Raw genomic sequence first — 17,417 nt, 5'->3', positions numbered from 1 at the left:
GGAGACTGACAACATGGGAAGTATGGGAGACTGACAACATGGGAAGTATTGGAGACTGACAACATTGGAAGTACAGGAGACTGACAACATGGGAAGTACAGGAGACTGACAACATGGGAAGTACGGGAGACTGACAACATGGGAAGTCAGGAGACTGACAACATGGGAAGTACTGAAGACTGACAACATGGGAAGTCAGGAGACTGACAACATGGGAAGTACAGGAGACTGACAACATGGGAAGTACAGGAGACTGACAACATGGGAAGTGCTGGAGACTGACAACATGGGAAGTACAGGAGACTGACAACATGGGAAGTACGGGAGACTGACAACATGGGAAGTACGGGAGACTGACAACATGGGAAGTACGGGAGACTGACAACATGGGAAGTACAGGAGACTGACAACATGGGAATATAGGAGTCAAGAGTGAGGCCCAGATTCTCACCTCCTTCTCCTTCAAGCCTGGCATGCTCTCCAGTGTATTGGCTTGAACCCTCTCCACGACATCCTTCAGGTTCCGAGAGACCTTGAATGCTTCATAAGCATGAGGGTGAAGGCCGCCTAATCTGGGATAAAAGATGAAGATGACCTTCTTCTGCTTATGAAGCATATCAAAGCACGATACAACCCACTTACAATTATGTCAATGAAAGGGATATCCTAATCTTAATCCTCATCCTAATCGGGTTCCAATGTGGTAAATATACTGTGCAAAAAAAGAAGGGGATAGGGGGAATCATCAAGACATATCTTCTGATTTATATGGCAATAACAATGGAAATGATATGATCATATCTGTTTAGGGGTAGGCAATTGGATCTAATAGGTTCTTATGGTTGGTGTGATGAGATGGTGGTACACTATGTCATTAAAGAGGCCAGGGGTCAAATTCGAAATCTGCATTTTGCAGCCAACATCACTAACATCGGAGGTGCGGTCGGGTAGCCTAGTTGTTAAAGCGTTCGCTCGCCACGCCGAAGACCTGGGTTCGCTTCCCGACATGGGTACAATGTGTGAAGTCCATTTCTGGTGTCCCCTGCCGTGATATTGCTGGAATATTGCTAAAAGCTGTGTAAAACCGCACTCCCTCACTCACTCATTAACATTGGGTACAACCATCTGTTGGGAAGACATGCAAGAGTTCTTGGAGGCATGCTTCTGTTGAGTCCACCAATGTCAGCGTGACTTCTAATGTTCCAGTCATCAGTGAGAGCAACACCGAGTTCATTGAGTGGTGGGTGGATTTTGCCGTTGATGAACATGTCTGTCTCTGAAGTCCCAGTTGTGTTCCATGTAGGGCTGGGACGAGTCCAAATTTACTACGCCTGGGTGCATAGTCAGAAAGAAATGCCAACATTAGTGACTCGTGGTGTAACAATATAGTTCAAGATCATTTTTGTCATTAAACAATATATCACATGACCAACCACGGGTCCGGGTAGTTCTCTGGGTACCCAGGTTCTTCTCAGTACCCACCCGACTCACGTACCCGAGTTACCCGTCCCAGCCCTAGTTCCATGGGTGAAAGGTGCTGACCGTGGCACAACATGGATGTTTTGATATTAGAGGATTTGGGTCACAATCGTTGCACGATAAGCACTTGCATTATCATCTTGAAATAAGGATTGCTGTTCCGCCAGTCATTGTGATACCATCCTATATACCAATATACACCCACCCACAATACCCACTCACTCACTCACAAAATGATCATGCTGTTCAAACTCAATTCCTTCAGTCATGAAAGTCGACCTCAATTATCCCTGTTCCCTACACCACTGACGCCTCCACTGACTGACTGAGTGATTTACATCATGAACATAGATCCACGCAATTGGGATCGATGACATGTATCAACCAAGTAAGTGAGCTTGACCAATATCTTGATGTGGGAGGAAAGCCCGATGCGATGCAGGTCTCAAACGTTTAACGATCACGGGTATGGTGCTGACAAACCTAGAAACATAATCGGGGCGAACCGAGACTCGAACCCACGATCACAGGTTTCTGGTGTGTCCAAGGGACGCAACTCTGCACAGCGAATTGCGGCGCCTCAGAAGACTGGGACACTTGTGCCCCGAAATCACACACTAAGCCACTGGACTAGTTATAATACAACTTGCCTTTCAGACAAATCTGACCCAAACACTTCAAGCTCCCACTTTGTATTGGACAAACTAAGCCACCTTGAGTGAGTGAGTACGGTTTTATGCCGCTTTTAGCACTATTCCAGCAATATCGCGGCAGGGGACACCAGAAATGGGCTTCACACATTGTACCCGATTTTTCGGCGTGACAAGCGAACACTTTAACCACTAGGCTACCCCACCGCCCCACTGACCCCTCCAGTACTTCAAATGACGTGTAGTAAGATGTGGGATTACACATGGACCTTGTGCATGTTAATACCATCTGTGCAAAGGATTTAGCACTGTCTGGGCATGTACTCTTACATGGGCCTGTTTTTACGTTGTTTGTTGTTTAACGCTGCACTCAGCAATATTCCAGCTATAAGACAGCGGTCTGTAAATAATCAAGTCTGGACCAGACAATCCAGTGTATTGTTGCAACCGGTTCCTTATCTGAGTGGCTGTTTGCAACTGATTTCTTTATGTCATCGTGCTGACTAATCTATCCTGGGTAGATTTATTGTCCTTGGGCGTCTAGCACTGCGGCGTTCATTGACAGTATGTGTTTGTTGGTATGGGGCCCACAATCTGCTAAAGACAGATTGACAAACATGCAGCTTTTGGTCAACAATGTTCTTACGTGTGCCCGTCTGCAACATGCCTATGGCACGTAAAACGTTCAGCACATCATAGACAGTGCATGATCAATGCTGTTGCTTCCCTAATGATTTAATGTGTTTAACATAGTGTCTGAATATTTGGTTCCAAGAAAACAAGATGCGTCTCCTCACAGCCATGCCAGAGTGACAAGGGTAAATCTGGCATACCATTCCTTGCACGTGCTGTCCGATGTCACATGCTTCATGACTGTAACAATGTTGTGTTTGGGACCTCGAGGTCTTCAGAAATGTTCTTGCCACATAAATCACTTACAGTATTCGACGTAATAAGCGCCGAGGGCGCTCTCAAAATTAGAAAGAGGGGGCTCTTATTAGAATATTATTTTGGTGAAAAAACAGAGTTGAAAGATAAACTTCATGGTTATGCTGACAGCCTGAAATGTTTATGTACGACAGATATATTTTTCCAGAATTTAATTGCCCATAATTTAGGGTGCATATAGCACACGAATGCGTATTATACGCGAATAAATTAGTCTTGTGTTCATTGATCAATCGGAAGGGGTGCTAATTGGGATTGTTCACCAGCCAATGTATCAGCAAATGTCACCGTGGGCGCTTATTAGAGCGGGGCGCTTATTACGTCGAATACGGTACTTTCATTGCCAGACGTTGGAGTATGTTCCTGTAGTGTCGCCTCAAACAAAATACCCCCTCATTTTGTAGCATAGCATATATACAAGTTTGAATCGACCATCACATATCACCACTCAATTATGATTAACACTTGGAACCATCTTCCATTACATTTCTGTTTCAAGACCAGTTGGAACGACAATGCCATAAATAGCCATCCAATGAAATTACACAGTTCTGTCATTATTGGGGATGTATTAGGACCTCCCTCCAAAGTCTTGAAGGTTCAGTTTTTACATCATATTGGCATTTGCACATCGGAGGCCATGATAATAGTTGTAGATCTATGCCAAATTCTCATTCAGATTGGTTGGTTGGTTTGTTGTTTTACGCCACACTCGGCAATATTCCAGGTATATGATGACGGTCTGTAAATAATCAAGGCTGGACCAGACAATCCAGTGATCAATATCATGAGCATCGATCCATGCAATTGGGATCGATTACATGCCTCAACCAAGTCAGCGAGCCTGACCACCCGATCCCGCCAGTTGCCTTTTACGACAAGCATAGTCGACTTTTACGGCAAGCATGGCTTGCTGAAGACCTTTTCTAACCCGGACTTCTCATTCAGAAGAGTGTGTATGGTTTTACGTAACTTTTAGCAATATCTCAATGGAAGACACCCGAAATTGGCTTTACAAATATGGGGAATCAATCCCGGGCCTCCGCGTGACAAATGATGGCACCACAACTGCCCTTACTCAGAACAGGGTCTTTGATCAGCTGTGGAATTCAGTGAGAGATATTCTGTCCGAAGCTGGCGATGGAGATGGAGAAAGATGGGTGAATACCATGATAGACTGGAGCTATGAGACACTGCCCATTCAAGGATGATTTACCTACAGATGTTTTGCCGTTGCGTTGATGCCAAGGTCGTGTTTGATTATGCGAACCACCATCATCAGATCATTGCTGGTACATCTGAAACAAACAAGCCCATCACTGGTACATCTGAAACAAACAAGCCCATCACATGACAAACTTCAACCTCAAAGATGAAAATTGTTTCATGGCATTGTCAGATGTAAATGTTGGATCAGGGCCTGTTTAGTAAATGTTGGATCAGGATCTGTTTAGTAAATGTTGGATCAGGGTGTGTTTAGTAAATGTTGGATCAGGATCTGTTTAGTAAATGTTGGATCAGGGTGTGTTTAGTAAATGTTGGATCAGGATCTGTTTAGTAAATGTTGGATCAGGGTGTGTTTAGTAAATGTTGGATCAGGGTGTGTTTAGTAAATGTTGGATCAGGGTCTGTTTAGTAAATGTTGGATCAGGGTCTGTTCAGTAAATGTTGGATCAGGGTCTGTTTAGTAAATGTTGGATCAGGGTCTGTTTAGTAAATGTTGGATCAGGGTCTGTTTAGTAAATGTTGGATCAGGGTCTGTTTAGTAAATGTTGGATCAGGGTCTGTTTAGTAAATGTTGGATCAGGGTCTGTTTAGTAAATGTTGGATCAGGGTCTGTTTAGTAAATGTTGGATCAGGGTCTGTTTAGTAAATGTTGGATCAGGGTCTGTTTAGTAAATGTTGGATCAGGGTCTGTTTAGTAAATGTTGGATCAGGGCCTGTTTAGTAAATGTTGGATCAGGGCCTGTTAGTAAATGTTGGATCAGGGTCTGTTAGTAAATGTTGGATCAGGGTCTGTTAGTAAATGTTTGATCAGGGTCTGTTTAGTAAATGTTGGATCAGGGTCTGTTTAGTAAATGTTGGATCAGGGTCTGTTTAGTAAATGTTGGATCAGGGTCTGTTTAGTAAATGTTGGATCAGGGTCTGTTAGTAAATGTTGGATCAGGGTCTGTTTAGTAAATGTTGGATCAGGGTGTGTTTAGTAAATGTTGGATCAGGGTGTGTTTAGTAAATGTTGGATCAGGGTCTGTTTAGTAAAAGTTGGATCAGGGCCTGTTAGTAAATGTTGGATCAGGGTCTGTTTAGTAAATGTTTGATCAGGGTCTGTTTAGTAAATGTTGGATCAGAATCTGTTTAGTAAATGTTGGATCAGGGCCTGTTAGTAAATGTTGGATCAGAATCTGTTTAGTAAATGTTGGATCAGGGTGTGTTTAGTAAATGTTGGATCAGGGTCTGTTTAGTAAATGTTGGATCAGGATCTGTTTAGTAAATGTTGGATCAGGGTCTGTTTAGTAAAAGTTGGATCAGGGCCTGTTAGTAAATGTTGGATCAGGGTCTGTTTAGTAAATGTTTGATCAGGGTCTGTTTAGTAAATGTTGGATCAGAATCTGTTTAGTAAATGTTGGATCAGGGCCTGTTAGTAAATGTTGGATCAGAATCTGTTTAGTAAATGTTGGATCAGGGTGTGTTTAGTAAATGTTGGATCAGGGTCTGTTTAGTAAATGTTGGATCAGAATCTGTTTAGTAAATGTTGGATCAGGGTGTGTTTAGTAAATGTTGGATCAGGGTGTGTTTAGTAAATGTTGGATCAGGGCCTGTTAAGTAAAAGTTGGATCAGGGCCTGTTTAGTAAAAGTTGGATCAGGGTCTGTTTAGTAAATGTTGGATCAGGGCCTGTTTAGTAAATATTGGATCAGAATCTGTTTAAATAGTCAAGTTGGAGCGGTGTCTAGTTTGTAAACACAAATGTGGATCACATGCAGTGGGTACCTATTCTATCCTGTGATTCGCATGGACTTTCATCTCAGAAACTAATCTCAAATCACCTTATAATAATTTTTGTCAGTATGCTGAGTTGTTCACTCTCCGTGGTGGCCTTAGACAGAGAGTTCAGGAGGCCATCTGCCTGAAACACAAGACCACAGTCATGACCAGCTGTTTATAAGAACACCTCAGAAATCCTTTTTGAATCTGAGTTCTAGCCATAGTAGCTATTCCTCTAGCAACTGACGACTCACTAGGTCTGGGAATGAATGGCACCCTTGTCTCTACATAATAGCATGGAGATGTAACACAATGGATAGACGAGGATTGTGATTAGTTGAATTAAAACAAATGATCTCCCAGCAGGTATCTATCTGTAACAAATTAACATCTGTATTCCTGCCACAGGGAACCAGTTCCTTTCACATCATGATCATGTACCATATTTTCATAATGCGCATTGGCTATCCATATTGATCCTACATGATGGACTGGCTATCCATATTGATCCTACATGATGGACTGGCTATCCATATTGATCCCAATATGATTGGGAGGCCATCAATATTGATCCTGTAATGATTGGAAGGCTATTGATATTGATCCCAACATGATGGACTGGATATCCATATTGATGCTGACTTGATGGACTGGCTATCCACATTGATTCAACATGATGGACTGGCTATCCATATTGGAAGCTATCCATATTGATCCTGACATGATGGACTGGCTATCCATATTGATCCCAACACTATTGTTAGGCTATCAATATTAATCCTGAAATGATTGGAAGGCTATCAATATTGATCATGACATGATTGGCTGGCAATCCATATTCATCCTGACATGATGGGGAAGCTATCCATATTGATCCTGACATGATTGGCTGGCTATCCATATTGATCCCGACATGATGGGGAAGCTATCCATATTGATCCTGACATGATGGACTGGCTATTGATATTGATCCAGATATGATAGTGAAGCTATCAATATTGATCCCAAAATGATTGTTAGGCTATCAATATTGATCCTAAAATGATTGGAAGGCTATCGATATTGATCACGACATGATGGACTGGTTATCCATATTGAACCCGATATGATGGACTGGCTGTCCATACTGATCCTGACATGATGGGGAAGCTATCCATATTGATCACAACATGATGGACTGGCTATCAATATTGATCACGACATGATGGACTGGCTGTCCATACTGATCCTGACATGATGGGGAAGCTATCCATATTGATCACAACATGATGGACTGGCTATCAATATTGATCACGACATGATGGACTGGCTGTCCATACTGATCACGACATGAGTGGCAGAGATAGAAATGATATATACAGATTATTTCACCCACCTCTTGTAAAGACAGGACACTCTTCTTCAATGGTGTCACCTTTTTGCTTTTCTCAAAACACACCCTGACTGTTTCAGACACATCTCCCTGTACAAACACACAGGAGTTACATACAGGGACACACACTTTAATATATATATTTTATTCAACCATGACACTGAAGAATGCTTGATTCTGATCTTGCCGATTGGTCAAAAATCAGGTATTAAATTCCATTTGAGACCTTGAAATTAACATACCTTTTAACCAGGGCTGGGAAAGGTAACTCGGGTACTCAGGTCAGATGGGTCCTGAGTAGGACCCCGGTACACACTGGACTACCTTTGACTGGGGCTGGGACAGGTAACTCTGGTCGGGTGGGTCCTGAGTAGGACCCGGGTACCCACTGTACTACCTGTAACTAGGGCTGGGACCAGTAACTCGGGTACTCAGGTCGGGTGGGTAGTGAGTAGGACCCGGGTACCCTCTGGACTACCTGTAACTAGGGCTGGGACCAGTTACTCGGGTACTCAGGTCGGGTGGGTCCTGAGTAGGATCCGGGTACACACTGGACTACCTGTAACTAGGGCTGGGACCAGTTACTCGGGTACTCAGGTCAGGTGGGTAGTGAGTAGGACCCGGGTACCCTCTGGACTACCTGTAACTAGGGCTGGGACCAGTTACTCGGGTACTCAGGTCGGGTGGGTAGTGAGTAGGACCCGGGTACCCTCTGGACTACCTGTAACTAGGGCTGGGACCAGTTACTCGGGTACTCAGGTCAGGTGGGTAGTGAGTAGGACCCGGGTACCCTCTGGACTACCTGTAACTAGGGCTGGGACCAGTTACTCGGGTACTCAGGTCGGGTGGGTCCTGAGTAGGATCCGGGTACCCTCTGGACTACCTGTAACTAGGGCTGGGACCAGTTACTCGGGTACTCAGGTCAGGTGGGTAGTGAGTAGGACCCGGGTACCCTCTGGACTACCTGTAACTAGGGCTGGGACCAGTTACTCGGGTACTCAGGTCGGGTGGGTCCTGAGTAGGATCCGGGTACACACTGGACTACCTGTAACTAGGGCTGGTACCAGTTACTCGGGTACTCAGGTCAGGTGGGTAGTGAGTAGGACCCGGGTACCCTCTGGACTACCTGTAACTAGGGCTGGGACCAGTTACTCGGGTACTCAGGTCGGGTGGGTCCTGAGTAGGATCCGGGTACACACTGGACTACCTGTAACTAGGGCTGGGACCAGTTACTCGGGTACTCAGGTCGGGTGGGTCCTGAGTAGGATCCGGGTACACACTGGACTACCTGTAACTAGGGCTGGGACAGGTAACTCGGGTACTCAGGTCAGGTGGGTAGTGAGTAGGACCCGGGTACCCTCTGGACTACCTGTAACTAGGGCTGGGACCAGTTACTCGGGTACTCAGGTCGGGTGGGTCCTGAGTAGGATCCGGGTACCCTCTGGACTACCTGTAACTAGGGCTGGGACCAGTTACTCGGGTACTCAGGTCGGGTGGGTCCTGAGTAGGATCCGGGTACCCTCTGGACTACCTGTAACTAGGGCTGGGACCAGTTACTCGGGTACTCAGGTCGGGTGGGTCCTGAGTAGTATCCGGGTACCCTCTGGACTACCTGTAACTAGGGCTGGGACAGGTAACTCGGGTTCTCAGGTCAGGTGGGTAGTGAGTAGGACCCGGGTACCCTCTGGACTACCTGTAACTAGGGCTGGGACCAGTTACTCGGGTACTCAGGTCAGGTGGGTCCTGAGTAGGATCCGGGTACACACTGGACTACCTGTAACTAGGGCTGGGACCAGTTACTCGGGTACTCAGGTCGGGTGGGTCCTGAGTAGGATCCGGGTACCCTCTGGACTACCTGTAACTAGGGCTGGGACCAGTTACTCGGGTACTCAGGTCGGGTGGGTCCTGAGTAGGATCCGGGTACCCTCTGGACTACCTGTAACTAGGGCTGGGACAGGTAACTCGGGTTCTCAGGTCAGGTGGGTAGTGAGTAGGACCCGGGTACCCTCTGGACTACCTGTAACTAGGGCTGGGACCAGTTACTCGGGTACTCAGGTCAGGTGGGTCCTGAGTAGGATCCGGGTACACACTGGACTACCTGTAACTAGGGCTGGGACCAGTTACTCGGGTACTCAGGTCGGGTGGGTAGTGAGTAGGACCTGGGTACCCACTAGACTACCTGTAACTAGGGCTGGGACAGGTACCTCGGGTCAGGTGGGTCCGGAGTAGGATCTGGGTACAAACTGAATTACCCGTAACTAGGGCTGGGACAGGTAACTCGTGTCTGATGGGTCCGGAGTAGGATCTGGGTACCCACTGAACTACCCGTAACTAGGGCTGGGACAGGTAACTCGGGTCGGGTGGGTCCTGAGTAGGATCTGGGTACCAACTGAACTACCCGTAACTAGGGCTGGGACAGGTAACTCGCGTCTGATGGGTCCTGAGTAGGATCTGGGTACCCACTGGACTACCTGTAACTAGGGCTGGGACAGGTAACTCGCGTCTGATGGGTCTTGAGTAGGATCTGGGTACCCACTGAACTACCCGTTACTAGGGCTGGGACAGGTAACTCGGGTCGGGTGGGTCCTGAGTAAGATCCAGGTACCTACTGGACTACCCGTAACTAGGGCTGGGACAGGTAACACGGGTACTCGGGTCGGGTGGGTCCTGAGTAGGATCCAGGTACCCACTGGACTACCTGTAACTAGGGCTGGGACAGGTAACTCAGACTACCCACCCCATGGTTAGTCACGTATTATATGGTTAAATGACAATAACAATAAAATTCCTCTCGCTAATGTTCGCATTTCTTTCTGACTATGGGCACATTTGAGAAAACACAAAGCTTCAGTCAACTTCAGTGTATATGCAATCAGATCGTTTTATACCATATCTAAACACTTTTTGGCAGGGCTCTGTTAAAGCAAATTCCAACTGAACATTTTGTGCCAAACTTACCTACAGCAGGTAACGGACTAGGGTCCAACTAGGGTCGTGTAGTAAATTTGGACTCGTCCCATCCCTACACCATGAACTACTATTTTGGGCAGCCATTTGCAATGATGTGTTATGGAATTCAGGTCTTCCAGGTCAAAGTTGGGTGTACAGGTTCTACTACAGTAACTCAGAACTGATTGTGACAGTGCGGTTTTCGTAGGGAGCCTTCAGTGCAGATCAAGAGACATATGCAAGCTGTGATTGGATGATATTGTGTAAGATTTTTATGTCTCTTAAATGCACATCCATCAAGTAATTAAAACTGCCCATATTTTTCAATATTTGGTGCTGACTTTTTTTAACAAGATGACTTGTGCTTTATGTGAGCACAGATATTTTCAAGTAGGTGACATTTGGTGCGGAACTGGGGTTGGTGTGTTCAGCTTCCTGTACTCGGAAAAGGAGCTGGCTGACCTAGCCAAAATTTGTGTTTTTATTGCAGCTTTAAGGCCAGACTGTGCACATATGTAAATGTAATGGCTGTTGAATGCCTAGTTATTTTTTAAAAAGATATAACGTTACTTTAGAAGTCTATGGGAAACAATTTGGTTGTGTGTGACCTAAAGAGAGCGTGTGCGTGAATTAAATGCAAAATATGCGTGTGGTCTTTCCTCGCATTTTTAAACATCGCACTCATATCAACAATAAGACATTTCGGATAGCAAAAATACCAACTTAGACATTCGCTGATGTATTCCACACCACTGTTTATTGAGCAGCACTTGTATATAAAGTATATAAACAATGTCATTCAAGCACTAATTACGTCCTGTGAATTGTAACTGCTGGGGTCAAGACAAGAGTTCTACTCACTTATGTCATCACTGATCACACAGACACCACCCTTTGTTCTTTGCGACTGCGTAAAAGGCCGACACGAGCCAGCGCTCATGTATTGTTTTTGCGGAAGTACTTTACTCAGCGCTAATAAGCGGTGCTATTTGGTGTGTGATTGGATCAATGTAAGGTTGGATTAAGGTAAGGATTCTACACCTGACTGAGGACATCTTTAGATAGAAATCCACTGATGCTTGAGAGGAGGGGTGTCGCATTCATATTGAGTCACAGTTTTGACTAGGGTCAAGTGGTCGCATTCTTTTGGAGACGCATTAATTTCACGATTTACAGTATATATGACTGTTTGGGAGTTATCTAAAACCAACTGGTACATAAGTATAGCTTCAAAATAACTCAGATCCTGTTCTCTAATATAGTTTGTTGGAGAAATAAATTAGTTCAGTATTTTCCTTCTTTGAACAAGTCGAAACAAGAAAAAACCTTAAATATACCTGGTCTAGATCCTCCTCCATCGCTATTAGGCTTGTACCAAATATCTGCAGACAAACATATATTTGTAAATATCAGCCATTTTTCACCAATAAAACCATGAAAACACTTTATTTAAATTTTTTATTTACTTGGATTCAATATCAGAATATTTTTTTAATAAAGCATTAAATTCTATTTCACTAAGGCTTTGTAAATTACTTGATTTCAATCAGAGGTTGTCAAATAACAATAAATCACCTCTGATTGAGTGAGTGAGTGAGTTGGGTTTAACGCCGCTTTTAACAGTATTCCAGTTATATCGCAGCGTGTCAGTTTAATGTGGGAGGAAAGCCCGAAGTGATTCAGGTCTCAGACGTTTACCACTTCGGTGAAACCCACGAGCACGGGTATGGTGCTGACAAACCTCGAAACATAATCGGGGTGAAACGAGATTCGAACCCGCAATCATAGGTTTATGGCGTGCCCAAGGGAAGCAACTCTGCACAGCAAATCGCGGCGCCTTAGACGACTGTGCCACCTGTGGCCCCCTGGGGTTACAACCAAATTAAGAACATGATACATGATGATAAATACCCTTGACAGGAAAATTGGCCCAAACAAAGAAATTTTGTGTGAAATTAGGATTTTGCTTAAAATTCTAATTTTCTTTAAATTCTGAGGGCTTGAAACAAAGCATTAAAGCCCAGTGTTCTCAGTAGGTTTTTGTACAGTGCGTGCAGAAATGAAATAATAAATTTAAATTCAAATATTTCGCATGTGAAGTTTTCATTTCAATAAAATCAGTACTAGTACATCTAATAATTATGACCAAGCTTTAATTTAGGGTCCAGTTTTGATGATGAACTTTCAATCATTAATAAAATAGATATGACTGCTGTTAGCACACTTTGTGGAAGTTTTCTTCCGTCGCTCTGTTTATGATCGTTCGTATTACCGACTATTACTTGTAAGCTGGGCTCTGATTGGATGAAACGAACGACTTCCGGGGAATACCATCGATAGTAACGAATGATGTCCTGTGTCTGACATTAGTTATTCCGTTGCCCAAAGACCATATATGGAAATATAAAGGATGCGATTCAAAGCGCCATCTTGCCACACTCTATTTTTAGCAATGGGAATTTCCAGGTTTTTATTTATTTTCGTCTGAACACTGTAAGCAGGCCATCAGCTTTGAATAGCTTTCTATTTTATGGTATCAATACAAAATTAAGTATATCACAATCTGTGCGTGCAAAACACACCTGCAAAATATTTTGTGCGTGTTTATATGATTTTAATGCGTGAAAAAAGCAGGTTTCTGCGTTAACGCGAACACTGAAGCCTTTTACTGTTTACTGGTCCTGTTATCAGTGAAACACAAGGCACCTCCAAAGTGCATCACCATTGGTTATAATTATACAATGCATCAACATGAATGGAGAAATATTTTTGTTCCGATTTGGATTTTAACTGCATTTTTCTGAACTTTTCTAACTCTACAAGAAATATGTGAAGCCATTATGATATCCATTTGGCATGTTTAATTCGATTTTTGGTTTGTTTTTTTGTTTAACGCAGCACTCAGCAATATTCCCCGTATATGACGGCGGTCTGGAAATAATCGAGTCTGGACAAGACAATCCAGTGATTGATATCATGAGCATCGATCCACGCAATTGGGATCAATGACATGCATCAACCAAGTCAGTGAGCCTGACCACCTTTTACGACAAGCATAGTCGATTTTTACTCCAACATGGGTTGCTGAAGACCCATTCTACCCCGGATCTTCACAGGTCTGTTTAATTGGAAAAAAGTAATAAAACATTCTATCAAATTGGTGCTCAGATGACAAACTTTTTCACTTAACGTCAAGTCAAACCAGACTTGTCAACAATCAATTGACTGATCAACATCTATGAGAGTCAACACTCCTGAGTGTATTCGCCTCTACAGATCAAAATACCAAGGGACATAACTCATACATAATTGCTAGAATATGACCAACCTGACTGAATAGCTTGATGAGTTGTTTGTCGTTGAGATTATACACGGTCTTGACAACGCCCGGCAACAACAGCTTCATCAACAGATAGACATCACCCTTGTACCCGGCTGAAAGTGACATGAATTGTACTGGAGTGAGTGAGTGAGTTGAAACGGATCTCACAGTGGAAATATCACAGCCATATATAGCCATGAAGATAAACACGATATGTACTATCATTATAATAATAACAACAATAATAGCAATATTCTCAGGAATTTGATATACATCACAGATCTTCACAATATAATATTAGGACATTACAACACGTGGCAGGTATACATGAAACAGTTAAGGTACATACACTAGACATGAATCCGTGATATACATTTAAATTCAAATATCATGGCGTGTCAGCTTAATGTGGGAGGAAAGCCTGAAGTGATGCAGGTCTCGGACGTTTACCACTTCGGTGAAACCCACGAGCACAGGTATGGTGCTGACAAAACTAGAAACATAATCAGGACAAACTGGGATTCGAACCCACAATCATAGGTTTCTGGTGTGCCCACGGAACACAGCTCTGCACAGCGAATCGCGGTGCCTTAGACGACTGGGCCACCCGCGCCCCCCTCACAGCAGTCATGTCTACAGTTGTTCTAACATATTTCAGACAAAGTTCTTTTACAGATAAGATAAGGTGTGGGGCTAATACCCAAGAAAAATCTCTAGCATGACCAAATGCCGATCTACTGAACTTAAGTTGATCTTTGATCCCAAAACTATCCATCTTCCCGAGGCAAGAGAGTTAACGGACTTAAAAAGTCCAGTTTCCACCCTTGCCGAGCTCAACTGGAATTACTGGGCTCGATCGTAGCGCCACCAGTGGCTATTACCAGTTATGTCCCCTATAAGCCTCTCCTATGGACCAATCAGATTCCACCTGTCATATCACTTGCATTTGTTTCACACAAAATGGTGGAGCCCAGTAAGGATGATCTGATCGATAATCAAGATCTATATTGTGATAAAACGGGTCTTACATCGCAAAATGCGTCTAATCATGTGAGTAGCTTGATTAAAACGTGAAAAGATTTGGAAAATATCTGCTGACAAAAAGTTGGCGGTGCACATGCTTTGAAAATCCTGCAATCGACCGAAATCTGCAAGACAGTTTACGAACCGGATTTCGATTTTGGTGCACGATTTTGATTGGACTATGCATAGACTCATTAGTCCCGCCAAAATGTAACTCCATAATACCAGCCTAGTTCAGCAAGGGTGGAAACTGGACTTTAATAGTCAGTTAACTCTCTTGCCTCGGGTAGATGAAAACTATCCATGAACGTCAAGATCTATGTTTTGATAGTTTTTGTAACCTGTGAAGATACGGGTCAGCATAGCTCTTCAGAAACCCATGCTTGTCATGAAAGGCAACTATGCTTGTCGTAAGAGGCGACTAACAGGTTGGGTGGTCAGGCTTTATGACTTGGTTGATGCATGTCAGTGTATCCCATTAGTGTAGATCAATGCTCATGATATCAATCACTGGACTGTCTGGTCCAGACTCGACTTTATACAAACTGCTGTCATATAGCTGGAACACTGCTGAGTGGGACGTTAAACGTACAAACAAACACACAAACACACAAACAAAGTATGTGTGAAACTAAACCCCAAATGTCTGGGGAAGAGTTCAGATGATCTGAATCTACTTACTGCCACCATTTCCCTTCCAGAGGTGGTTGGACACAAGAGAGGTCTTGCCAGCACTGCTCTCTTCCTCCGAGATCTTAGCACAGAGACAGCGGAAGTCTCGAAACAAGTTGTCTCTCTTTGTATTACCATCTGCAAATTTGGTGAAGCAAGTCAGTTAGGATCAGATCTTGTAGCAGAGCCTGTAGGGAATGAGTGAGTGAGTGAGTTGCGTTGCGTTTAAAGCCGCTGTGAACAGTACTTCAGTTACATCTAGAATTTTGCATTATGACCTATAGCGGTGTCACTTTTACTTGTTAAGATGCAGGTTCAGAATGGCCAGTGAATTCCTGGGTCAGCATCAATTGCAATAATTCTCCTTAATTCTCTACTTTTCACTCGTAATTTTCATATCCATCATTTCTCTGCTTTTCACTCATAATTTCCCTATCCATAATTCCTCTGCTTTTCACTCATAATTTCCATATCCCTTAATTCTCTACTTTTCACTCATAATTTCCATATCCATCAATTCTCTACTTTTCACTCATAATTTCCCTATCCCTTCTCTACTTTTCACTCATAATTTCCAGATCCATCAATTCTCTGCTTTTCACTCATAATTTCCCTATCCCTTAATTCTCTACTTTTCACTCATAATTTCCCTATCCCTTAATTCTCTACTTTTCACTCATAATTTCCCTATCCCTTAATTCTCTACTTTTCACTCGTAATTTCCCTATCCATCAATTCTCTACTTTTCACTCATAATTTCCCAAACCATCATTTCTCTACCTTTCACTCATAATTTCCCTATCCCTTAATTCTCTACTTTTCACTCGTAATTTCCCTATCCATCAATTCTCTACTTTTCACTCATAATTTCCCAAACCATCATTTCTCTACTTTTCACTCATAATTTCCCTATTCATCAATTTTCTGCTTTTCACTCATAATTTCCATATCCATCAATTCTCTAATTTTCACTCATAATTTCCCTATCCATCATTTCTCTGCTTTTAGGCTCCCCAACATCCCTCACCCTAGCTTGCCACATTCATTCTCTCTTGTTCCAAATCTTTGTAAATGGATGGCACAGGTCAAATGCTGTATATACAAACCCTACATTTGAAACCTCTAAACTGCGATTTATAGGTATCAATTTTACATTTGAAACCTCTATGGTTATCAGTGATGTTGTGAACTATGCATGGTAATGATACACAACAGGACTCACCATTAATGAGTTTCAGAATGGTGTCCTTGTCGTTCTTTTTTAGATGTTCAAATCCATACATGTCACCAGGGGCCTTGATCTTCTTTTCCTTTGGTTTGTCCAGCTCAAACACCTTCAGCATGCAGTCAGTGTGGTGCCATCGAGTCACGTCGTCCCACCCTGCTTCGCACTCGTCATATGGGTTGGGAATAATTTTCCCAATTCTTACTGCATTCTTTTCAATAAACTCATGACAATATCTACAAATTGACTTAGCAGATCTAGCGTATTCAACCGTGAAGTCAACTGTAGACATTATGAAGTCAGTACATAAATATTGACACTGTAACTGTATTTAGGTGAAATGAAACAGTAACAGTTTAGGTGGGGGTTGCTAAGTGATGGTTTAACGCTAGGGAGTGTAAAATTGCAGCCTGATGCATCCAGAGGATGTATTCTATATTATACACTATGTGGGTGTATTCTATACACTATGTGGGTGTACTCTATATACTATGTGGGTGTACTCTATATACTATGTGGGTGTACTCTATATACTATATGGGTGTACTCTATACACTATGTGGGTGTATTCTATACACTATGTGGGTGTATTCTATACACTATGTGGGTGTATTCTATACACTATGTGGGTGTACTCTATACACTACGTGGGTGTATTCTATACACTATGTGGGTGTACTCTATACACTATGTGGGTGTACTCTATACACTATGTGGGTGTACTCTATACACTATGTGGGTGTATTCTATACACTATGTGGGTGTACTCTATACACTATGTGGGTGTACTCTA

The 17,417-nt window shown here is 43.2% G+C and overlaps 1 protein-coding gene across 2 annotated transcripts in view; it reads right to left on the bottom strand.

Moving 5' to 3' along the window:
- Window positions 1–17,072, bottom strand: part of LOC139471260 (DNA ligase 3-like) — a 58,343-nt gene extending 41,271 nt beyond the window's left edge. For both annotated transcript variants that reach the window (XM_071253558.1, XM_071253557.1), the window contains exons 1-8: window positions 16,622–17,072; window positions 15,409–15,537; window positions 13,711–13,817; window positions 11,720–11,764; window positions 7,437–7,523; window positions 6,124–6,203; window positions 4,298–4,375; window positions 452–572 (exon numbers count right to left, since the gene is read on the bottom strand). In XM_071253558.1, the coding sequence (XP_071109659.1) occupies window positions 452–572; window positions 4,298–4,375; window positions 6,124–6,203; window positions 7,437–7,523; window positions 11,720–11,764; window positions 13,711–13,817; window positions 15,409–15,537; window positions 16,622–16,916 (942 nt within the window). In that variant the 5' untranslated portion in view covers window positions 16,917–17,072. The remainder of the gene's footprint in view (window positions 1–451; window positions 573–4,297; window positions 4,376–6,123; window positions 6,204–7,436; window positions 7,524–11,719; window positions 11,765–13,710; window positions 13,818–15,408; window positions 15,538–16,621) is intronic.
- Window positions 17,073–17,417: the final 345 nt, after the last annotated feature.

This window comes from Haliotis cracherodii, unplaced genomic scaffold, assembly GCF_022045235.1.
Source record: "Haliotis cracherodii isolate W230 unplaced genomic scaffold, xgHalCrac1.p SCAF_22, whole genome shotgun sequence".
Classification (NCBI taxonomy): Eukaryota; Metazoa; Mollusca; class Gastropoda; order Lepetellida; family Haliotidae; genus Haliotis; species Haliotis cracherodii.
This window is presented reverse-complemented; position numbering and strand designations above follow the sequence as displayed.